This window comes from Sus scrofa, chromosome 1 (genome assembly GCF_000003025.6).
Source record: "Sus scrofa isolate TJ Tabasco breed Duroc chromosome 1, Sscrofa11.1, whole genome shotgun sequence".
Lineage (NCBI taxonomy): Eukaryota > Metazoa > Chordata > Mammalia > Artiodactyla > Suidae > Sus > Sus scrofa.
In genome coordinates this window covers 272,789,421-272,813,259 of record NC_010443.5, presented here as the reverse complement: position 1 = coordinate 272,813,259, position 23,839 = coordinate 272,789,421, and the positions used below count along the sequence as shown (strand labels likewise).

Below are 23,839 nucleotides of genomic sequence, written 5' to 3'. Positions count from 1 at the left end.
CCAAATCTGAGACATGTGGAAGTTCCCAGGCCAGGGATCGAACCCGAACTGTACCTGCAACCTGCCCCCCAGCTGTGGCAATGTGGGATCCTTAACCTGCTGTGCCACAGGAGAACTTCCCTTCCCTCTTTTTATTTATTTATTTTAAAAAATTTTAGGGGTTCCTGTCGGCGTGGCGCGGTGGTTAATGAATCCGACTAGGAACCATGAGGTTGCGGGTTTGATCCCTGGCCTTGCTCAGTGGGTTAAGGATCCGACGTTGCCCTGAGCTCTGGTGTAGGTTTCAGACAAGGCTCGGATCTAATGTTGTTGTGGCTGTGGCTGTGGCTGTGGCTGTGGCTGTGGCTGGCAGCTGTAGCTCCAATTACACCCCTAGCCTGGGAACCTCTGTGTGAGGTAGGTGGGGCCCTAAAAAGCAAAAAAAAAAAAAAAAAGAAGAAGAAGAAGATTCTCTGATTCCTCCCCACAGAGAGTGTCCTAGGCCACTTGGGCATAAGGGCTTTTTAACATGCGCAGCCTCGCACTAAGTGCTTCGTCTGCTGCTTCATTTCACCTATGCAAGCTTTTGGAAGCAGAGCTCATCCCTCTATATGGGTCAGGACCAAGCTCAGCAGGGGGAGGTCACTGCCAGCTCCCCCCTGCCCCGGGCCAGTAAGTGGCAGGCTTGGGGTTTGCACCACCCAGACTCTGTCGTCTACCTGGAGCCCCAGCTCGTGGCTGTCACTCTAATCCTTACAGTTGGGACGTTGGGCTCCTTGCCACCTGCCTGCCCAAGTCCCGGCTGCCTCGGGAGGGCGCTGCTCCTGCTGGCGCCCTGGGCCGGGCTAGATCCTGCTGGGCTCAAAGCCAGTGGGAGCGGCTGGGGCAGGGCCCGGATTCTCGGATCCTCAGCTTCTTGGCAACCTGTGTGACTCAGTGGGCTGGTAAAAGGGCCGGCAGGCGGGCAGCCAGCACGGGGGAGCCCTGCGGTGAGTGATCAACAGCCGGAGGAGCTGACTGCTGGGTTACTGTCCTGCCTGGGGCGGAGCCAAGCCTCAGCTGCCAAAATAAGCAGGGCCCCTCTCCCCCTTTCTCCCTCCCAGCTCCCCTGGCAGAGGCTTCCTTCCTGTGGCTCCACGGGTCCTGGGGTCCCCAGGTCTCCCCAGCCTGGAAGAGGGGCCAGAGGCTCCCCGATTGGACATGTAGCTTCCACAGCCACTCAGGCTCTGGCCCCCGTTGGCCCTCCCGGAAAGAACAGGGAGAGAATCACCCTGGCTCTTATTATAAAAAGGCTGGGAATAGCAGCCTCAAAGCCAGACTGCTGTGTGGCTTTGGGTGAGTTTGATGCCAGCTCTGAGCTTCTGTCCCCAAGCACACCTGCCACCTGCCTCCCACGTTGTGACAATTGAATGATAGCCACTGGCACATCTGTGAGTAGTAGAAATATGGGGGTCCTAGACTCCGGTTCTGGCACTGAGCCAGGGGTGGGGGAGGTGACAGCATCTCCAGCTGGGGTCCATACTGGGGACAGGCCACCCACCCTGCTGACGGGGACCTAACAGCCCCAAGCCGGTCTGTGAGGCCCAGAACAAATCCACGCTGACCCAGTGCAGAGGAGAGGAGAGCAAGCTGCCCTGGGGACTGGACAGCCCTAGGCATGTCCCTGGACTTGGCACCTACCTGCTGTGCAGCCGCAGGCAAGTTGTTTGCCCTCTCTGGGCCTCGATCTTCTCAGTTTTACAGTGGAAATAATTAGCGCGGCTTCATCTGTTTCACAGATGCTGGGTGGAAAGGTGCTTTGTCCCATGGAGGAGAACAAAAGGCAGGACCAGGCTGTGTTCTGGGGGGGACGAGGGGGCATCAGGAGGCACTTCGGTGGCTTCTCAGTGTGGACCTTGCCTTTGGGCTGTACGTTTGCCCTGCCCTGGTGCCTCGGAGTCTCCGTCAGACCTGAAGCAGGAAGGGTGCCACCCGCACATGTGCACAGGCGTGCGTGTGCACACACAGACCTAAACCTCTTTCCTGGCTTCTGGGGGTGGGTGGCTGGGTCACGGGCCTACCCGTCTGCGGCATCACCCAGAGCCGGGCTGCTGGTGACTGCATGCAGAGCGACTTGCTAATGGGCCTCAGGTTCCCAGAAACAAGAGGGCCACCCCCTGTCCCCAGCAGGACCCCGAGTCAGGTCAGGAGGCTGCAGGAAAGAGGAGCAGAGACTGGCCCCGGGCCTCTCCTGTCTGCTTCCTGGACAGGATGTTATGCTGAGTAAACAGCTTCGAGGGGAGTCACGGCTCGGGCTGAGTCACAGCTCCTAGCGACAACCACGCCGTGTTTATAAACAGTGGGCCTCGCACCAACCAGGGCTTGCTCTCCCCCCCACCCCACCCCGCTGGAGCCTGGACGGGGTGAGAGGACCCCAGATGGGGGATCAGCAGACCCCAGCATCCCTCCCCCACCCAAAGGGTGTGATTCTGAGCACGCGTCTGTGTGTACACGTGTGTCCCCAAGTGGGGCTTTGCTGTGTCTGGGCTTGTGTGTGTGTGGCTGGCTGGGTTCCTTGTTCCAGGGCCACCTGCGTGGTGGGCAGAGCGCTGTGCGACTGTTTGCAGGTCACATGACCTCGGTGTCCTGGGACACGTGTGAGGTCCAGGTAGCATCTCCTGGGCTGGTGTGACTGTTCCTGAGGCCGTGCCCACCCAGAGCGCCACGCACAGTAGGGGCACAGGAAGCGGAGGGCAGGCGGGGTGCAGGTGGATCACCCCTAACCGTTGTCCCTGGCCCTGGAGCCCTGGCTCTCCACGGCTGCCCTCCGTTCCAGGCTGTGACAGTGATGAGCTGCACCATGTGGCGACACGAGGCCGGCAGGGAACAAAGGCGCCTCTGCTCTCCCCCAGGCGGGTGGGGGGGGGGTGTACCCTTCCCTCCCCTCCCCCCTGGCCCCGCCTCCTCAGGGCTCCTGCGTTTCTTGCCTGCAGCTGGTCCTGTCCTGCCTCCTGGCTGTGACTTAAGTCCTAGGCCTTCCCAGCAGCTCAGGGCCCACTGCTCTGGGGCAGCCCTGCCTGCCTGGCCTGGCTCCCAAAGGAATGGCCCTGAGGCCGGGCTCACCCATACAGGAGGCTGGGAGGCGAGAGTCCTTGGGAAAGAGCCCAGGGAGCCTCGAATGGCGCTCAGCGGCTGTGGGAGGCAGGGGTGCCCCCTCGCAGGGAGCCTGGCACTGGGGAAATGCACAATAAATGCAACAACTGCTTGTCAAATCAAAGGCACTAACAAACACACAGACACACCTAACGGGGCAGCCTGGTTCCCTATTGGTTCCTGTAACCCCGCCCCCACTTCCTCCCAGGGCCTCTTGAAGTTCCCCCCACCCCCAAATATGTTCACAGGGCTGGAAAGGCTTCCTTAACCCCCACCCCCCCACCCCCCAGCCTGCTGATCCCTGCCTCAACCCTGGGCCTGGGAGCTGGGAGGCCCTCCCCCATTTCACCCAGTGTCCCAAGGGCTAGGGGGAGCTCACCGGTCCAGGTACAGGGCAGCCAGACCACATCAAGGGGTGCCCGAGGTTGCTCGGCCAGTCCGTGGGGAACACGGGGTGTGGGGGGGGGGCAGAGGCCGAGGGTGGGTGGCCCGGGCACCTGGAGCTGTCTCCCTCTTCTGCTGCCCCTGCCTCTCCTGCTGGCATCTGCACGGGGCCTCCCCCATAAGACTGAGCACCTGGGGGAGCCCTGCCAGCCTGTCCTGGGGAAAGTGGACCAGTGTGTCTGCCAGCCCTCCCGGCCTCCCCTCTCATGGGACCAGGGTTGCCTCGCGGTGCCCCACGAACGTTTGCTGCTCTTCGACAAACACATCCAAGTTCTCCCCTGGCATCCGGTTCAGGGTACACGCTGAGCACCCGATAGACCTCAGGCTGCTGTCTGGAGCTTGTCCTTGGAGGGGGAGCCAGGCTACAGCACTCCTGGTGCAGGGGCCATAGCCACCAACCTTCACCCAGGGGGAATTTCACACCAGGCCCTGGGGCAGGTGCAAGACCAAGGGAGCCGGTCAGAATGCAGGTCTGCCAAGTGTATTGCAGGAACCAGGCCTGCGCAGAGTTCTTGTCGAGCCGTCCAGGGTCCTCGTGTCCATTTTACAGATGAGGAAACCAAGGCCATTAAGTCACTAGCCCAGAGTCCCAGAACTGCTAAGAGGAACCCAGTCACCTCTGCTGTTTCTCTAAGGTGCAGGTTAAGTGTCACCATGCACGGAAGGGCCAGGGTGGCCGGGGAGAAAGCAGGCGGGGTCTGAGGGGAGGTGGGCCTGGGCTGGTGGTCACCCTGAGTGAGTGGGGGGGCCTGAGGGCTGGGGACAGAGAGGACTTTGGATCCTCCTGTGCGTGGGACAGAAAGAAGGCTTTGGAGGGATTTCAGTGCAGCGGAGATGCGCCATGCTCTGGCTGCAGGTGGGAGAATGGGCACGCGGAGGCAGGAGGTGGCCTCAGGGTCCAGCTGGAACCCCCTACCCAGAGGCCTGCCCACGTCCTTTGGAGAATCCCCCCCCCAGGGACTCCTAACCTGAATCGTTTCTTCTATGAAAGAAACCCTCCTGCCCCAGAGGAGCGCGAGGGGGGAATTCAAATGCCCCTGTAGGCTGCACCCCCCGCCCCCTAACGGATCAGGAAATAGGCCCCCGAGAAGAGGAACCTGCAAGTCCCACAGGGAGGCAGTGCCCGGCGGTGGCAGGAACCGGGTCTCGGTTCCTGGCCTCCGAGCTGCCTGCTTCGTCGCGTCCCCTGCTCCCCGCAAAGCCACCGGAAGAGGATGTGCAACGCTCACTCGCTCTCAGAGAGGCAGAGTGAGTGCTGGCGGGGCTCGGTGCCAGGGCGGCATGCTGGGCCCCCGCCACCCCGCCAGGGCCTGGGGGCCTGATGTGCCTGCGGGCCGGCTCCGGAGCCCCCGTCCAGCCGCCTCTCCCCTCGGCCTCTGTGATCCTGTGCACCCCGCCGGCTGCCCACCAGGATCCCAGGAGGGTAAGGAAGTGGTCCCGCCTCTTGGCTTCTAGATCACCCTGGCATCTCGGGGGTTTGGGATCCGAGCCCTGAACGCAGATGGAAGGAGGCGGGGGTGTGGGCTTTGCCGAGATGCGGGCAGGCCCGGCACCTGCGTTCTCCCTCTGACTTCTCCGGCAAGTCCCTGCTCCCCGGGGCCTCAGTTTTTCCTTTCGTCAGATGGATGGGTCGGACTCATCCCGTAGCTTCCAAAGTCTGGTTTGCAGAGAGATGAGGAAAATGGAGACCAGGCGTGAGCTTTTCTAAAAGCCAATCTTCCTCGTTTAACGACTGCCCGTTTTTCTGATCGAGGGCCCTCCTGGTTACTTTCGGCTGGGTCTTTTCTGAAATGACGACAGTGGTGGTGACAGTATTTCTTGTTGAACTGCCCTGCTTGGCAAAATAAACACTTGCCAACTGTAGGTTGGTCCCCACTGTTTAAACCTGAATCCCCTGTCTGGGCACCGACGGTAGCGGAGCCCTGAGAGCTCAGTGGCAGGGAGAGCTTCCGGAGTGAGACGGTGGCTTAGAGTAATCAGGGTCTCCTGCCCGGCCCCCCCCCCCCCACCGCGGTGCCTGGCTGGGCTCCCACCCCCTGATGGCCCCGCTGGCCACAAACCCTGCTTGGTATCTGTGACTTGTGCCTGCCACCTTTTCTGACTCTGGGTGGTGGTGAGTCCTCCTCCCCCACCCCCGCCCCAGGCAGGGGGAATGGGGAGGGGGCCTGGGGTGTTGGAGGACACAGCTGGGCCCACCCCAGGTGGGCAGATCTGAGCTGGAGCTACTGGCCCGGCCCAGGACAGAGCCCCGTCCTCCCATCCTTGGCTGGCCTGAGGCCTGGTATGAGCGGGAATTCCTGGCCCTGTTCGTCACAGGAGCAGGTATGACAGCCACACGGGTGACACCAGGCCTAGGCACTCGGGTGCCCGACTCCACTGGGGCTGGTGGCCGGGCAGGCACACTGGCAGAGGGCCTCCCTGGGAGCCCAGCCCCGGCCCGGCTCCTGCCGCTCCATGGCCCGGGAAGCCAGGCCTGCTGAGCCCAGGGCCAGGAAGGGCTGGGTGTTCTTTGCCTGTGTCTCCGTGGTGACTGCCAGGCGCTGGGCCGTCGCCCGACGTGCTGCTCTCCAGAGCTCCACGCCTTTGCCGACGACACCTCTGCTGGCACCAACCACCGAGGTGAGTTTCCAGGGCGACCGGTGCCTCTGCGGAGAGGCTGGCTAGGTCACGGCCAAGGCCCTCAGCTTCCTCCTCTCCCGTCAGAACTGGTTGAGGGAGTTTGGCCTGAAGCTGCCAGCGGAGGTTGTATCTCTGTTCTGGGCGTGAGAGGGGAGTTGGGGGGGTGCGCTGCTGCTGGTACCCTGATACCCGCGTGTGCCCACCAGGCCCGCCTGTCTGCCTGCTCCCCGCCCGGGCGGGAGGGGTGGCTGGGGGCTGTCAGAGCGGCTCCAGGTCCTTCGGTGCTTCTCAGATTGCAAAGCGCCTTTGTGTATTGTTTTCCCCTCCGCTCTCCTGAGAGCCAGGTGGTACCGGTAACAGTACTGTTCCTATTATTAGTATCGTCATTCCCATTTTACTGATGGAGAAACTGAGGCTCAAGGAGGTGAAACTGGAGCTAGGAAGGTGCATAGCAGGGGCTGGAACACAAACCTGGGCTCTACGTCTTAAGAGAGAGTTTCCCAAACCTCCAGCCCCCCCACCCCCCCGGCCGTGTGTGCCCAGCGCTCGGCCGCTGTGGGCTCTGTAACAGACGGGACCCTCTGGTCTGACTCTGTTTCCCTGTCTGACCTCCCCCTTGTTATTCTCGTGTTTCAGGCTCCCTCTGGAGTCTCAGCCTCCGTTTCCCCCTGTTTGTGTCCCCTCCCATTTTTTTCTTCCTCTCTCCTCGTCTGTGCCCTCACATCAGGCTCGTCCTATGTTGGACTGGAGGGCTTTGGGGTGTCCAGGGTCCCTCGGGGGGGCCCGGCACTGAGCGCTCTGGGGGTGGAGGACAGTTGTCAGAGTGGACCCTGGTCTCACTCTGTGGATCCCAGCGACTCTGGACTTGGCGTGTTGTCCCTTGAGGACTCCCCCCGCAGCATCCCAGAGTCAGGGGCCATGAGCACCCCTCTCCAGGAGGACGGGGAGGCTCCACAGCCAGCTCCCAGCAGATCCAGAACAATTGGCACCCCAGCCCTGATCCTCACAGCTCTGGGCACTCGTGTGTCTTGTTCCAGGTCCGCCCTGGGACAGCAGCGCCCTGTGAGGTCAGAGATTTGGGGTCATGGTGAGATCAGATCTCTCCACCCAGGATGGTCCCCTGGCTGTTCGGGAGCTTCATTTCCCGCCTCTAGACCATCTCTGAGCCTGGCTTCCGGCCCGTGGGGACTCCCTGTTCTCCCAAGGGGGAGGAGGCCCCTGGAAGTTCCCAGGAGCCAGCGGCAGAGGGGGTGGTGCCCAGCTGTGCCAACACCTCCCACACTCAGCCCAGGTGCGTCACCTCCTGCCAAGGTGTGGGCTCATCCACCCACAGAGGGCTGCCCGGGGACCCAGGCAGCCAGGAATGGTGACATCAGGCCAGGGAAGTGACGAAGGAGCCGGGCCAGGCCACGCCCCCTCCACGGCGTCCCCAGGCTCTAAAAATAGGCCACAAGAGCCAGATGGAGTGACCTCCACCTGCCCGGTGAGAGGTGAAAGCTTTTCCACCAAGGCCCGACCTAAGGCTGGTACCTGGCTGCTCTTCCTCGCTCCCTCCATCACCTTGGCCGAGCCCGGCTTGGGGGAGGTGATGGCCAAGGCCCTTGTCACCTGGACGCTGCCGGGAGCCTGGTTCTCATGCTGAGCCACTGTGTGCCTGGCGGGCCTCCCCAGAGTGCCACCCTGGGCTCACACTCATTCCCGGGGACCCTGTGAATGGGGCATCACGTGCCAGGCCAAGAGGTAGAGGAAAGTGGGAAGCCTGGGCCAGGCAGAGAGGGGCTGGCTCGAGGCACTGGGGTCTGAGGCCATTCTGTGGGAGACTCACCGGGCGTGGCAAGGGAGGTCCTCAGTGATGCCAGCTGGGGCCACACCAGCAGTTGGTCTTTTGTCCGAGGACAAAGGAGGTGGGGGGCTTTGAAGAGTCAGGACCCCTCTGGCTGCTGGGCATCGGGGGGACCAATGGTGGGTGGCAGTGGGAAATAAAAGTGTCTCCAGAGATTTGGCCTGAGCACACCTTTCTCTTAAACCAGAGGTGGCTTCTCAGGGGCCCTGAGCCAGGGAGTGATGGGAAGCCCAGTGGAGTCCTGGCCCAGCTGGAGAGGACAGCCACCGGCCAGCTCCCACCCAGCCTCCTGTCGCTAGAGAATGCAGAGCCGGTGTGGCTGGGTAGTTCGAAGTTACGGGAGCAGCCGGAAACGTGGACTTTTATATGAAGTCACCTGACCTTTTACTGTTGGCTCAAAAATTGCAAAACATTTTGTCAGCCAAGCCAAACACACGTGTGGGCTAGATTTGGCCTGGTTCTCTTCCCGGCTGTCAGCGACAACCTGTCTTTTAAGCTTCCTGTGGAAGGAGCATCCCGCCTGCGGGAGCGATCTGTACAGGGATGTTGTCTGGGGTCCCTTGTGACCCTGGGGAGGGATGGATGCACCTCCCCAGGGAAAGGTTGCGAACCTGGGATGGCCGGGGGCAGGATGAGCTGTGAGCAGGAAGCAAGGCAGAAGCGCACCAGCGCCTAAAACCGTGCACTTGGAGCAGTGCTGCGTGCGCCCTCGCCCTCCATGCAGACCCTGCAGGGCAAGGTTAGTGTAGCCTTGATTTCAGACCCCCAAGGTCTTGGGGGCTGCCTCCGGCCCCTCCTGAGTCCCCCATGATTCAGCTCCCGGCTGCCCGCTACCTCTGGTCCCTTGTGCCGTAAGGACGCTCTGAGCGCCTTGGGTGTAGAGGAGGGCACGTGGGACATGGCGAAGCTGGTCGGGTGTCCCTGTGCGGACCCCATGTCTGGACATTACTGTCCTCCCTCCATGGGAACCTCAGCAGCATTACAGGGTGAGCCTCAAACGGTGTCCTTTCTCTTTCTTAACTTCTGTTATGGAACATTCCAGAAGCGACACAGAAGTAGAGAAAATGGCGTGAAGGCACGCAGCTTTAATCACCATCGCGGGGCCCCTCTTGCTGCTTCTCTTACCAGCCCCACATCCTGCCCCTTCCCCACAGCAGACGATGTTCCATCCGTCAGTATTTCAGGACGAAAATCCCAGGATTGCACCCCAAAAATGGTGTCAGCTCCCATCAGATATCCAACAGTGTTCTAATAATCCCAGTTGTTCCTTAGGGAGTTTTGTTGTTTGTTTTTGTTGTTGGTTTTTTGTTTCTTTGTTTTTAACAGTTGCCCTGGAGTTCCCGCTGTGGCTCAGCAGTAATGAACCAGACTAGTATCCATGCGGATGCAGGTTTGATCCCTGGCCTCGCTCAGCGGGTTAAGGGTCCCGAATTGCCAGAGCGGCAGTGTAGGTCCCAGACGTGGCTCGGATCCCACATTGCTGTAGGCTGGCAGCTACAGCTCTCATTTGACCCCTAGCCGGGGAACCTCCATATGCCACCTGTGCGGCCCTTAAAAAACAAAAAAAAACAAACAAAACATTTGCTCTGATTCGACCCCTAGCCTGGGGACCTCTGTATGCCACAGGTGCATCCCTAAAACCAAAAAACAGTCGCCTTGTTGAAATCACAAACCGGGAGTTCCCTGGTAGTTCAGCAGGTTAAGTATCCAGTGTTGTCACTGCTGTGCCTGGGGTTGCAGCTATGGTGCAGGTTTGATCCCTGGCTTGGGAGCTTTGTTTTTTTTTTTTTAAATGGCTGCACCCTTGGCATGTGTAAGTTCTTGGGTTAGGGATTGAATCCAAGCTTCGGTTGTGACCTACACCGCAGCTGCCGTGACACTGGCTCTTTTAGTTCACTGTACCTGGCCGGGGACCGAACCTTCGCTTCTGCAATGACCAGAGCCACTGTAGTTGGATTTTTTTTTTTTTTTTTTTTTGTCTTTTTAGGGCCTCACCCGAGGCATATGGAGATTCCCAGGCTAGGGGTCGAATCAGAGCTGTAGCCGCCCAGCTACGCCAGAGCCACAGCAACGCCAGATCTGAGCCACATCTGCAACCTACACCACAGCTCATGGCAACGCCGGATCCTTAACCCACTCAGAAGGGCCAGGGATCAAACCTGCATCCTCACGGATGCTAGTCAGGTTCATTAACCACTGAGCCAAGACAGGAACGCCTGCAGTTGGATTCTTAACACACTGTGCCACAGCAGGAACTCTGGCCTAGGAACTTCTGCATGCTGCGGAGAGGTTAAAAAAAAAATGCAACCCAGAACCCACACGTTGCATTTGGTTATAGTTCGTCCTACCTTTCTTTCACTCTACATTTCCCCCTGAAATGTATTTGTTGAAGAAACCGGGCGGTTTGTCCTATGGAGAGTCCCACAGTCTGGAATTTGGGGGAGGGGGTGTATCCTCATATGTGTTCCTCTGTCACCTGTAATTCCCCCAAAGGGTCATTCCATGCAGTGGCCTGGTTAGATTCAGGGTAGGTTTTTGGCAGGAGCACTTCCAGGGGTGGCTCTGTGTTCTTCCATCAGGTGGCACCCACCGTCCTGAGGGTCCCTTATCTTTTGGGCCAGTGAGCTCCCTGACAGCTTTCGGGGAGGATTGTGAGGGGAGGCGCTGGAGGGCCAGGGCGAGTGCTTTGCCCACGGGAGGTGCCCTGTTGCTAACAGCCTGGGGCAGAGTCTCCACCTGCCTGCCCAGCGTCTCCACCTGTGCACAGTGCTTTACCTGCGAAGTCTCCTTAGGAATGCCCTCTTCGCTAAATGGCGGGGGGGAGGGGGGACTGAGCCTTGGAGATATTGTGAGTTGTAAAGCGGGGCAGGGAGGGTGGTGGGTGGCAGGGAGGGAGGGTCACACAGTAAGAAAGGGGTGGAGCTGAGCTTCAAACCTGGGCATTTCAGCGACAGAACCTGTCTTCCACGCTACACGGCCACTCTGGGAACTAGGGTGTTTGTGCGTGTGCGTACTCGTGTGTGCATGCAGCTGCAGCAGTGGGTAAGCTTGCCAGGAACCCGGGAGGGGAGCCCCAAAGCAAGGGTGAACAAGGCAGAGAGGGGCAGACACTGACCAGAGGGACCCCCGCCACCGCCTCCCCCTGCAGATGATGTCCAGGTGGTTGGCTAGGTGGCAGCCTGGCCGGCTGCGTTGGTGCAGAGGGTAGGGATGGAATGCCACCGTCCTCACCTGTCCAGCCTGCTTGGACTCTCCTAATCCCGGCCCCTTGACCTTCACAGTCAGAGAGGTGGTGACACTGGCACACTCAGGGTCACTTGGCTTTCCTGGCCCCCTTCCTCAGCTATAAAATAGGCACGAACTTGCTTGCGGGCCCCTCCCTGGAAGAAAGATAAAGGGAGCAGGTGCTGGATTCCCCAGGCACTGAGAGCCTGGCCTCGGGAGAAGGAGTGGAGAAGCTTCTAGCCCGAGGCAGCGGCCAGGGCCCAAGTGACCCCTCAGTTGCTCCTGGAGGACCTCCTTCCTCTAAATACGCCCCACCCACCTCGCCCTCCCCTGGGGCTTCCCAAACAGCCTTCTACGGTCTCCACCCCAAGCCAGATCTACCTGCTACAAAAACAAAAACCAAAACGCAGCTTTTATTATCATCATCACGTGCATGTGATTACCAAACTATTTTAGAAAAAAAACAGCACATTCTGAGAAGTACAAAGAAAAAAATGTGTAGCCCTGCCCAGAAAGAACCCTGTTACTTTTGCAACGTAGGTCCCTCTCGGCCTAAGCACGCACCTTACCGTCACCTTTGGAAAAGCAATTGCCCTGTGATTCTGACTTCACAGTGGTAGCTGAGCATCTGCCTGCATCATGCTCAGCCTGTGGTGTGTAATGGCACATGGCACGCGGGGACCTGCCCGTGAGTCAGCGTGGGGTGTTTGAGTTGTAATCGAGGTTTCCATCGACATCCTTGTATAGAAATCCGGGCTGGTCTCGTTAAAGGGCACGATCATTTTTCATGCCCTTAATGGAAATCGCCGAATTGTTTTCCATGCGTCTTTGCCAAGGCCTTGCCTGGTGCTTGATGGAGGACCACCTGGCAGGTGCTCAAGCCACCCAGGTGGGCACGTGAGTGGGAGGGAGCTGCTGGGGCCCCGCTGTCCATGGAGACCTGAGGCTTGGCACACAGTGGGTGCCCGAGATAGGCTTACGGAATGTGTAGTCCTGGACCTGCCTTCTCATTTGATGGACGGGAAGCGAGGCCCAGAGGTTTGGAACCCATGCTGGGGAGGTTGGTGGCATTGCCAGGGCTGCTAGCAGTGATCGCAGGCCTCTGTGAGGGCCATGGGCTGAGGCCAGGGCACTGTGTTGGTGTGAAAGAGCGGGCCTGTTCATTCAGTGGTCTACTCGTCCCCTCTCTGCTTCCTCCGCAGCCCTCAGCATCCCTGCCTTACCCTGACGAAGGCCCTGAGATCCTCAGCGCCCAAGTTACCAGTGCCTCCAGCTGACCCGGCCAATGGCAGGTGCTCGGCTGGCATGTGTCCCTCTCGATCCCTCACTCTTAAATGTTTGTAGGCCCCAACCTGGTGATGCCTGGCCTGGGCTCGTCCCTGTCACCCCCAAGACTGCCCCTCCTCCATGGCTTCCTTTCCGCCTGTCCCTCCTCGGAGCAGCCTTAGGGCTCGGAGAACGCTCGGAGGACCCGGTCACCGGTCCAGGACTCAGGAGCACACAGCCAGGCACAGGCACCTGTACATCAGTGACCCAGTGGGATCCTCTCGGATCCTCTGAGGCTCAGAGAGGTTAAGCAACTTGCCCGAGGCCACGGCGCTAGGGAGGGGCTTAAATGGAATTTGTAGGAGGAGGTGGGGACCCGCCGCTTGGCCGCTCATCAACACGTACGCAAGTCACACCCCTACACAACATGTGCGCTGCAGCAGCGCACACACCCACACAAAGTGCCAGACTGCGGTACCCACAGCCCCACCGCACTCGCTGCACGCGCACTCCCTGGGACGCCAACAGCCCGCACGCCCGCCGGGGCGCGCCCCTCCGGCGTCTCTGGCCCCGCCCCTTCAGCCCCGGCCCCGCCTCCCTGGCCCGGGCCCCGCCCCCTGCCCCGCCCCCGGGCTGACCTCAGCGAGGCCCGGCTGCCGGCGCAGAGCGCCAGGCTGCGCCGAGCCGCGCGGGCTGCCGCCGCTCCCGCCGCGCGCCGGGCGGGCCCCCGCGCCCGCGCCCGCGCCGCCTCGGGTCCCGCGGCCCGGCCGGCCGCCCCCGCCGCTGCGAGCCGTCCATGGTGCAGCGCATGTGGGCCGAGGCGGCTGGGCCTGCGGGCGGCGCCGAGCCGCTGTTTCCGGGCTCCCGGCGGAGCCGCAGCGTGTGGGACGCCGTGCGCCTGGAGGTGGGCGGCCCCGACAGCTGCCCGGTGGTGCTGCACAGCTTCACGCAGCTCGACCCCGACCTGCCGCGCCTGGAGGTGGGTGAGCCAGGCGGGCCCCGCGCTCCGCCGAGCGAGGAGTGGGTGGGGGCCCAGGCGTCCTTAGCGGGTCACCCACCTCCAGTGGTTGTGGTCCCCATCCCCTGGTCCAGGGGGTTGCGGGGGAGGGTCTTTCTGCAGAAATCCCCCTTCTTGCACCAAACCCAAGGCAGCCAGGTGGATGGATGTGGGGGCTGCCGCACAGCCGGCCCAACTGTTTAGGGACCAGAACCGGGTTTTCTGGCCCCCCTCTATCCGTCCCCAAGCCGAGGCGTGCCAGCCCCGCGCCCCTGCAGCCCAGGTAGATTCGTTCCCGCGGGCAGTCACTGTCTGGGTCTGAATTTCCCAACCGCGAGGCTGGGCCGTGTTTCATCTCTGCAGCAGCCCCGGGCCTTAGGGTGTGTGGCTTCGAAATGCAAGTGGTGAACTCGTTAGTGATTAGGGTGACAAATGCCTAGAATCCACAAAGGCCTTCCAGACAGCCCCTCCCTGGGGCCAGAAGTGGACGCGATGGTCAGGGCTGCCCGGAGGAGGGGAGACAGGCCTCCAACCTGGGAGCCAGGTGCCCAGGCAGGGAGGCTGGGACAAGGGCCTCTCAGGCCAAGGAGTGACTCACTTCTGCTTGATTAGAAAATGAATTTGTAAGGATTTGGGAGGATTCAGAAGGGGAAATGTGCTTATCATGAAGGGGGGTAGGGGTCATGGGTGAGGGCTGGATTCCTGTTTCTAGGGTGCTCTGGGCAGCAGGGGACCCAGTGGGCCCTGGGTCCTGGGGCACAGCCGGAGGGAGGAGGGGGAGGGGGCTGCCCTCCCCCCCCCCCACCTGACTGTGCACCTGACTCTGACTCTCTGCGGCCGAGGTAGCAGAATCCAGGGTCGGCGCTGGGACAGAGGCCGTTCCTGAGTCAGAGGGCTCTGTGCAGTTCCTCAGCCCCTGTGCTGGTTCGGGCCCCCTTGGCATCCCCCACCTCCATCTTTTTAGGGCCTGGCTCTTGTGCCTCTGTGTGTCTGTCCCCAGTACCTCGTCAGGGCCCGGATGCAGATTTGCCCAAGAACAAAGTGCATCTCCCTGCCCAGTGTGGGGGAAGCCAAGCGGTGGAGGGAGCTCTGGGCGGCCCAGCCTAGGACCTGGGGAGACCCTCTACTCCTGAGCTTCGTGGGCGGCCTGGCCGGCATATTCCCGGACCCTCATCCACCCAGAGCTCTGGTCTTCCTTGGCAGCTGGAACAGACCCCTGGGAGGATGGGGGGCCTGACACCAGCCCAGCGCTCATCTGACTCTCATTACGTCTGGCAGCTCCACGGGCTTTGTGTGCTGGAGGGTCCAGCCTGCGTGCTCACAGGGGCGGGCCGCTGGGCTGCTTCTCTCTGTCTTCCCTCTGCCCGCTCCCCCCCGCCCCCCGTACCTCTGCATCCCCAAGGAACCCGAGGGAGAAGCAGATCTGAGCCCGACCCCTGCCCGGGGCTCCGCCTTCTCTCCCCAGCTCTGCCTCTCCCTCTGTCTCCCCTTCTCCCTCCTGCTCTCCCTCCCTGGCCCCAGCGCTGAGATCCAGGCCGTGGCTGCTGATTAGAAATCAAAGGGGAAGCTTCTGGCTGCGACAGGAAAACCAGGGTCCTGGCAGGAGAGAAGGCCACTGCCGGAAACCGAACACAATGACCATTTACCATTGCCTGGGGGAGGGGGCGGGGAAGTCCCTGTCCCTCCTGCCAACAGCACCCCCCCATTCTGGGGCCGATTTCCTGGTCGCTGTAGCCTGCCAGAGCTGAAGCGGCTGCTGTGGTCCCTGTCGTGTCTGGAAACCACCAGGCAGTTTCTGTTTCCTTCACCCGTTCCTGTTTCCCTCCCAGGCCCCCACCCGGTCCTTCCCTCTCTGGGCCGCCAGATGTCCTTGCACATCTGGGCATCTGCTTGTCATCATATTTCTAAGCCAAGCCCCTGCTGACTCAGCTCAGCCCGCACAGTTCTGTGCTTTCTAGAGGTCACCAGGCCCCTGCCCCGAGCCAGGCAGGAGTCCCAGAGTCTGGAGCACCTCCTGGCTGCAGACACCACCCGCTCGCTCGCTCCAGCTGGCCTCGACCCACCCTCCCGAGTGGGTGCCAGCCTCACTTTATAGGAGACCGGAGCGCAGAGGAGTGAAGTCCCTCATCTGCATGTACACGCAACCAGGAGGATGCAGCCAGGATTTGAACCTGGGCTGTGTTCTCTGCTGGCGTCTACTGTGTGCAAGAGCCCCCGGGCAGCAAAGAAGCAGGGGGCCCAGCCGACAGTGAGGACGATGGAGCCTCTGTGCGGGGGACGGAACCAGGCCCCCGGCAGCCCAGAAGCCCCCATGGCGATGGATGGAGGGTAGGGGCGCTTATAGCCAGGGCCAGGTGGAAGTGCTTTGGGCCAGGAGACACTGGGGATAGCTTCAAGGAAGAAACAAGCCCCCGGCTGGACCCTAAGGTTTGAAATCCTAGCCAGTGCGAGCCAGCACTTTGTGGGAGGCCTTCCGCTAAGTAGCTTGCAAGCGTTCTGTGTTTTTGGTCAGATCAGCCATTGTCCATTTAACAGAGGACACGACCAAGGCACTGGAGCTTCCTTAAGTCACACAGTCTCATCGAGCGGGCAGAGGCGGGATTCCGACCCGGCAGTGTGCCTGCAAGCCCTGCACGCTGTGTGTGTGTGTGTGTGTGTGTGTGTCTGTGTGTCTGTGCGTGCGCGCACAGTGGGTAGGAGGGCTTTTCTGATTATGTGGAGATTCACAGGCAGATACGTTCCCTCCAGCCTCCTGGCCTCCTTCCCCGTGGTCTGGTCTCTTGATCACATGATGTGTAGGTCTCCAGTTTAACCCCCAGGGCTCATTAGCCTTAGGCCAAGAGGCTTGGCCTAAGAGGGGTGTGTGTGTGTGTGTGTCTAGGTCTGTGGACTGCTGTTTTTCAAGGAGGGCTTCCTGGCAGGCTCCAAGGGGGCAGCCTCCGTGGCTGCAGAGCCTGTCAAGTTCAAGAGGGAACTGACTGGCTGCCACCTGCTGGCACCCTGTGGACCTTCAGGTTTCCCTTTTGCTTTACTGCTCTGGGGCCCCAGGAGAGAGGGTGCCACGTTGTCCTTGTTCCTTGCCTGCGGGGGGACCTCCAGGTTGGCCCCCTCTGGGCTGTTTCCCTGGAGGCTCAGGGATGGAGCCCGAGCTGCTGGGGGTCAGCTCAGGAGGTGGTGGGCGGTTTTGGGGCCCCATGCCCAGCCGGGAAGCTTGGCTCTTTCCAGGCCCCTTCTCCGCTGGAGGCAAGGGTCTGAAGTGGACCCAGCACCGGCCATCAGCAGCCTCCGAGTGAGCCGGCGGGGGTGGTTTCAGGAGGCTGCACCCAGCAGTGGAGACTGGCCGCCCAGCAGGCGGCCCCTGAGGCATGGCACCCCGTGTGTCCACCGTGTCTCAGGCTCAGGTGTCCAGCCTTACAGGCCCAGAAACGCCGTGTTCCCCAACCCGGTTCCGAGAGGTGGGCGTTGAACCCTGCCACCCAGTGCAAAAGAAGTGGATCTTGGAGCAGCCGCGAGTCTCCGTTCCTGGGCCAGCCCGTGAGGGGTGGGGTGGTGAGCAGATGATGGCCAGGAGGGTGCTGAGTGAGCAGGCCAGGGGTGCCACCTTGAAGGCCTGCATTTGGGGAGGTCTTGCGAGCAGGTATTTCCTGGGCCTTGGGTTCTCTCTCTGCCCCAGGGAACACTCGGCTGCCTGCACAGTCAGTGCTGTAGTCTTGCCCAGAGGCTTAATGTCCTTTTGACCCCAGGGGCAGAGCCATGCCTGTGGCCCCGAGCTTAGGCACTGGAGGGGAGAGTCCCACCCTCTCCCACAAGAGTGCCAGCTCAGCCTCTTTTGGTCCTCGACCTGCTCTCGTTCCCTGAGCCTCAGTTTCCTTATCTGTAAAATGGACACTTGATGCCAGTTCCTCTGCGTAGGGGTCTGGCGAGTACTGAACGAGACAACCAGCCCAACAAGCAGTCCCCACAGTGCCTGGCACAGCGTCAGAGCTGGACAGGTGGTGGCTACCGCAATTGCGTCTTCTGACGGTGCCAGGGGAGGGCCCGCTCCCGGCGCTCCAGGACACTGGCCGGTGCTGTCGGCACGGTGCTTCCCAGGCCTGGGTTCTTGCAGCAGACCTTGGGCCTATGGGTGCTCTGGCTGTCCCGTGATAGGAGGCCTGACAATCAGGATGGGCAGAGGACGAGGTGGGCCAGGCCAGCCTGACATCTGGTCTCCCCCCCATGTGAGGCGCGATTCTCCTCCAAAGGCCGATGAGTAGCTGGGCTTGTGTTGGCCAGGGAGGTTCTTAGGGGAGATGGGGCAGCTTCTGTGGGGGCTCAGTTTGAAGCTCTCCCCAAACCCCAGCTTCTGGGGTCACTGAGCTCCCTGGTGGCCTTGCTAATCAGGCCCCTTGTGTGGTTCCCTGCCAAGGCCACCTCTGGGCTGTGAAGCCTGGGGACCAAAAGAGTGGCCCACCCCCATCCTTGAGTGATCCTGAGTCGTCACCGGGGTCTCGTTGGGGCTCTTGGGCTCCGGGTGCAGGACACCTGCCTGAGGGTGGGGCCAGGCCCAAAGGTGAGACCCTGCCGCATCCTGGGACGGTCACACACTGTTGGCGTGTTCACTCTGCCTGCCTTGTTGGGCAGATGGTCTAAGAGAGGACCTAGGACGTAGCCTTGAGAAGCCTCGAGTTCTCTCCTCTGCCTGGACACTCTCCCCTTGACCATCTCCCCTGGGCCTTGGTCTCCACATCTGTAAAATGGGTGCGAGACTTTGTATTCAAACTGTCTGGGGAGCCTGGGATTCTGAGAGGCTGACGCTGAGCCCCGATCCCTCTGGAGTTTGGGCTCCCGCATTCGAACCAAGGCAAAAAGGTCAGGAGGCTGCAGGCCTGGTTCCCTCCTCCCTGCAGCGTTTCAGGATGACCTGCTCTCCGTGTCACAGGGGCCTCCTCCAGGTTCCCAGAGCATCTGGCGGTCCTCCGGGGAGGTTTCCCGGCCCCGGCGTCCACCGTCAGCTCCCCAGCAACAGCGTCCTCTGGTCCAGTTCCTGGGCACTTTGTATGCCCAGCGCCGAGCTGGTCCCGGGGCACGTGTCCCCTCTCGGGACCCTGTTGGAAAGCTGCTGCCCTTCCCCCATCTCCCATTCAGGCTCAGGGGGCCGAGGGCTGCGGCTCGGCCAAGGGGACCCTGGAGAAGGGCCTCGTGTACCCAGGGCCAGGGGGTGCTGGGGGGAGGCCGGCCGAGGGCCTCAGGTTGAACTCTGTGGCTCAGTGGACCTGGGCGGCAGCTCAGCGGGGTGCCACGAGGTCCCCGAGTGGTGATCTCCTGCTCGTGGAGGCCACCCGGCTCCCCCACCCCCACCCCACCCGAGACCCGGTTCTCGCGTCATCCCAGGCAGGAGCCGGGAGGAGTGGGGTGCGGGCTCAGGGCCTCCTCCTCCATCTGCCTCAGCCCTCGGCCAGGTCTCCTGAGGAGGGGCCGGTCTGCGGCCGGAGGCATCTGTGGGTCTGAAGGCCCCATATGGCCCCGAGTTGTAGCTTCCGCAGGAAGAATAGAGCTGAGCCAGAGCCACGGGGGGCCATCGGGACAGGAGAAGGTCCGCTTCCATCTGTGCGGGTGCAAGCCACCTTCCGGGGAGCTGGCGGGGCTGGCGAGAAGCCTGGCAGGTCCCCTCGGGTCTCTCCTGAAGGAAGGGGTGCGATTGGCCCCTGGGGCCTCATTACTCTGCCTTGAGGGGAACCAGGGCTTGGCCTGCAGTCAGCTGGGGACACCGCATCCTGCTGGCTGATCAGGTGACACACGGACAGATGCCACCCAGGCGGTCTCTTGTCTCTGGGGCTCTGGGCTGTGCTCTGAGGGTGTGGGGCGCCCTGCGGCCCATTCTGCCAGCCTCTGCTCACCCAGAGGCCCCTCCCCACCCACTCCACCAGGCCCAGCTGTGTCCCAGGGCTCTGGGGATGACTGTGGGTACCTGCTTGGGGCCGGACAGGAGGACCTGTCCCCTGAGGACACAGCCGCCCACGTGGCATTCTTTTCCCCTGACAGCTCAGCGCTGCCCTGTGGACACCTCCCCCAGGGATCTGCTGTCTGCTCGGCCACTCCCTCCCCCCACCCCAGCGCCCCAGCTCCTGCCAGAATGTCCCCAGGGGCTTGGCACTGCCTGCCCTGGGTCTGTGCAGTCGGCTCTGCTAACAGAACGGGTCACCCGTGGGGGCCGGGGCCCTGTCCCTCCTGCCCCAGAGTGTCCATGGGGCAGACACCAGGGCTGCTGGCGCTTTCTTTCTCCGTCCCTGGAAGAGCGGTGGGAGCAGGGAGCAGTGCCCCACGCTGCCACTTGGTGCCCAGGACCTGGCAGCTCTCTCGGAGCCCGCTCCGCTCTTGGCTCTTGTAGTTGGTTTAAATGGCGCCTGCTCTCAGCGCTGCTCTGACGGTCTGGTTTTGTTCCTCCTGCTGCCGCCGCCGTGAAGGGACCGTGACGGGACCGGGGAGGACGGGGTTAGCTCCTTGGGGCTGGAGGAGCCCCCATCTGTGTGACAGGGCGTTGACTCCCCTGGCCCAGCATGTGTGGCTCTCAGCGTCCTGCCCTGCCCCCCACCCGGCTGGCAGAAGGGGCCCCTTGGGGTGGGGGAAGGGCTCGGGGATCACATGACACCCAGGCAGGGCCAGCCAGCTGCTTGGCTGCCAGCGAGGCCCATGGCTCACTGCAGAGCCGCTATTTCAACCCGCTTAGGGATGGCGAGGCCCCCGTGCATTGGCCTGGCCGGGGGCCGGGGGGGCACTTCTGTCCAGCAGGCTTTGATGGAGCCCCGCTGGGAGCCAGGTGCTGGGCGGGCTCCCACGGGGTTCATGTCCAGTGCCCCCTGCTGCCAAACGCTCCAAACCGCTGCCAGCGACTTGGGTGCTTAGGACACTGGCTTCCAGCTGGACAGATGTACCCGGCATCCCCGGGAGAGGACAGGCCTTCCAGGAGGGCCCGCAGCCTTCACAGGAGGCGGTCTGGACCCCTGAGAAGATGCAGGGGGTGGGGGGACAGGGCCCTGGTCTGGCAGGTGGACGGCAGGCTCCCGACATCCCCGCCGCCTCTCCCAGGCAGGGGAGGGATGAGTGAGGCCGGGGAAGAAAGTGAGCATCTGTTAGAGTTTTCCTGCATCAGGAGGAGGAATTTCCCCTCCTCGAAGGGAGGGTTGGACCTCCCCCAGCGTGGGCTGTTGTGCGCTGGGGGGGGGGGGCCCATTGCGGGGGTGCTCTGCCCACGGGTTCCGTGCTAGCTTCCCAGAAATGCCCGGCTTTCTCTGCGGAGGAGGTGAAGGGTCAGGAGCCTGGCGTGATTGCACCGGCTTTCCCGTTGGTACGATGCCCAGGGTGGGAGGGAGGCCTCAGGTCAGAGGAAGTGGCTTTCCGGAGGATGGCCCGGGCCTCCCAGAGCCCTCCCAGCACCCTTGAGGCAGGAGGTAAGAGGCCCAGGCCCCCCGGCCCCTGACCCCAGGGGTGCTGATGGCCCAGGGGGGACAGCCCACAAGACCCTGGGCACCTGGTTCTACTCAGGGGCCCACCTTGGGCCAAGGCTTTAGGGAGGGGCTGTCAGCGGGACCCAGGATGAGTCAGCTCTTTCGCTGGGGCTTCTCTGAGCTCTGTGCCCACCCTGAGTTGGGCAGTGACCTGTGGTCCCAGCTAGTGGCCCTGGCCATGTGACCGATGGCCCTCTGCCATCTGGTGTTCCCACCTCCTCCCTAAACTTTCAATGTCTGTATCTTTACTCCTAGGGACCCCTTTCTGCCCAGGGCCCAGGGAGCAGCCAGATGACCCCCGTGATTCGGGGTCGTGTGGAACCCCAGCCATTAGCCCAGATGGCAGCACCGCTGTCCTTGTGCTGTCCCCGTGCACGTGATGACAGAGGGAACTGGGAATTCCTCTGTTGCTCAAGAGAGCACACGCACGTGAATGAGCAGAAAGGGAAGGAAGTAGCCTTGGTTTGGCCGTCGAGGATGCCCACACCTGCCCCAGACCCAAGGGGCTGACACCAGGGCCAGGGCGGCTGTGGTGCATAGCCTGGCAAATGAGGGTGGGCAGGCTCCCTCCTTGGGGGGCTGGAGCTGCCTAGGTGCCGTTGGCTGAGTCAGGCCCTGGGCTCCCGGGTCTGCTGGGGCTTTGGCGCGGGGGCTCTTCACTCGGCCTCTGTGTGTTTGTCTGAGAAATGGCCACATGGCAGGACTTGTCTTGGGGGGGTGGCAGGAACAGGCTGTGGTGGGGTTGGACCCCCCGTGAGTGCATCTTGCTCGCTCGCAGCCCCAGCGGGCGGGGGTGGGGGCTCGGCGCCTGCCTGCCCCAACAGTAAGCCCCAGCCCCCTAGCTGTCGCCCCATTTCGTCCCGGACCAGAGGGCTCTGTGGCCACTGATCTTCGCCTCATCTGGCGAACAGAAGGTGGCACGGGGGCATCCGCCGGCAGCGCGGTTGGCCAGGCCGTGCCACCCCTACCAACGGCTGGACGCTGTCCTTGCAGAGCTCCACACAGGAGATTGGCGAGGAGCTGGTCAACGGGGTCGTGTACTCCATCTCCCTGCGGAAGGTCCAGGTGCACCACGGAGCCACCAAGGGCCAGCGCTGGCTCGGGGTGAGTGCGGACGCGGGGCGGGAAAGCGCCGTGCCCAGAACCCCTGGCGACTCCCTCCCAGGCTTTCCTGCCTGAGAGCCCCCAGCCCTGCTCCCACTGCCCAGCCCTGGGCCGGGCCAAGTGCACGCGCGCCGTCCACACATTTGCATGAACATCAGAACAGACACTTTCAGGGTTCCCGGGTGGCCTAGTGGTAAAAGGATCTGGGGGTTGTCACCGTAGTGGCTCAGGTCACTGACCTCTGTGCAGTGAGTTTGCTCTCAAAAGAAAAATAACGACACCTTCGTACTATTTTCATTTCATGTTAGGCCAGGATTACGTATGTGTTTTGCCTGAATACGTGGGGTTTTTTTTTTTTTAGTCTTGTAGCCGCACACAGCATATGGAAGCTCCTGGGCCCAAGATCGAACCTGCGCCTCGGCAGTGACCCGAGTTGCTGCAGATTCTTAACCCATTGTGCCACAGCGGGAACTCCGCTGCAGTATGTCTAACACGGCTGCCTTCTGCTGTCCTGAGTAGCCGTCAGTCTGTCCTGCACCTCTGCCACGCCTTATAGCACCACACTTAGTAGGACTTTTTGTTACCCTTAAAGAGCTCAGGCTGCTCTGCACAGACTTCGGCAACTTGCTCTCAAGGAGCACAGCCCGACCCCTCCCTCCAGGTCAGCGCAGAGGGCCTGGCAGGTGCACGACGTTTTTTCGGAAGGCAGGCCAGTTAGCACCCTGAGTCAGCTTTTGCTGCTGGGGACCTTGGCCTGGCTCCTTTCTGTGGCCGTTTCCAAAGTGCTGCTCCGAACAGCCTGCACGTCCTGGGATCCTGCTCCCTCCCACCCCAGCGCGAGCCTCTGTTGTCTCAGCTCTAGAATGGGCAGGTTCGGCCAGGCAGGGCTCGCGGGGGTGACACTCTTGGTGTGACCAGGTGCTGTCATTACTCAGCTCATCAGATGACCTAAGGAGGATTTGTCTGCACCCCTCCTGCAATCCTGGCTTTCATACTGAGCACCTTTTTCTGCTCAGGGGACCCCTCGTGTCTCATCTCCAGCCCAAAGTCACCGAGCCCAGGAGATCCTCTGAGCTCCAGCCCCCCGCCCTCCCAGTGGCCCAGGTGCTGCCGCTGACCTGACCATCCGTCCTGCTTTGTCCCACCCCAGTGTGAAAATGAGTCGGCCCTGAACCTGTATGAGACCTGCAAGGTGCGGACGGTGAAGGCAGGTACCCTGGAGAAGCTGGTGGGGCACCTGGTGCCCGCCTTCCAGGGCAGCGACCTCTCCTACGTCACCGTCTTCCTGTGCACCTACCGGGCCTTCACCACCACCCAGCAAGTCCTGGACCTGCTGTTCGAAAGGTGAGCGCCCCGCCCCCCAGCGCAGCGGCTCCCGCCCACCTCCTGGCTGTGCTGCTTCAGAGGATACAGGGCCTCTCTGAGCCTGGCTTTGCTCGGGTCAAAGCCAGGCTGCCAAGAGGCCGACCTCACAAGGTTGTCAGCACTGTGGGACAGACACGGACAGTGTCACCCTGGGCCTGGCCATGGAAGGGGCCGCTGAGGGACGTGGGGGTTCTTCCCGAGGTGTCCCTCTCCCCCCGTGAAGAAGCTCTCTGCCTCCCCATTTGGAAAGGAGGTTGGGGATCCTGTCTCGGGGGCCCCCTCCTGGGAGTGGCCAGAGCTGGGTCACCGGGGCCGGCCGAGGGCCCAGGCCCACTCGGCTCTCTGTAAGGTGCTGAGCACTTTGCTGGGCACAGGGCC

At 62.0% G+C, this 23,839-nt stretch overlaps 1 protein-coding gene across 12 annotated transcripts in view; it reads left to right on the top strand.

The window, feature by feature from the left end:
- RALGDS (ral guanine nucleotide dissociation stimulator) overlaps positions 1-23,839 on the top strand; it is a 47,336-nt gene that overhangs the window by 10,920 nt on the left and 12,577 nt on the right. For 4 of the 12 annotated variants that reach the window (XR_002338070.1, XM_021070962.1, XM_021070958.1 and 1 more), the window contains exons 2-3: positions 21,986-22,096; positions 23,247-23,440. Coding sequence is in view for 9 of the 12 variants with exons in the window: in XM_021070962.1 (XP_020926621.1) it covers positions 21,986-22,096; positions 23,247-23,440 (305 nt within the window). In the remaining 3 variants the exon portion in view is untranslated. Of the gene's footprint in view, positions 1-417; positions 4,979-13,271; positions 13,488-21,985; positions 22,097-23,246; positions 23,441-23,839 lie in introns of those variants that run through there. The other 8 variants (XM_021070950.1, XM_021070948.1, XM_021070943.1 and 5 more) reach the window with 6 other exon arrangements.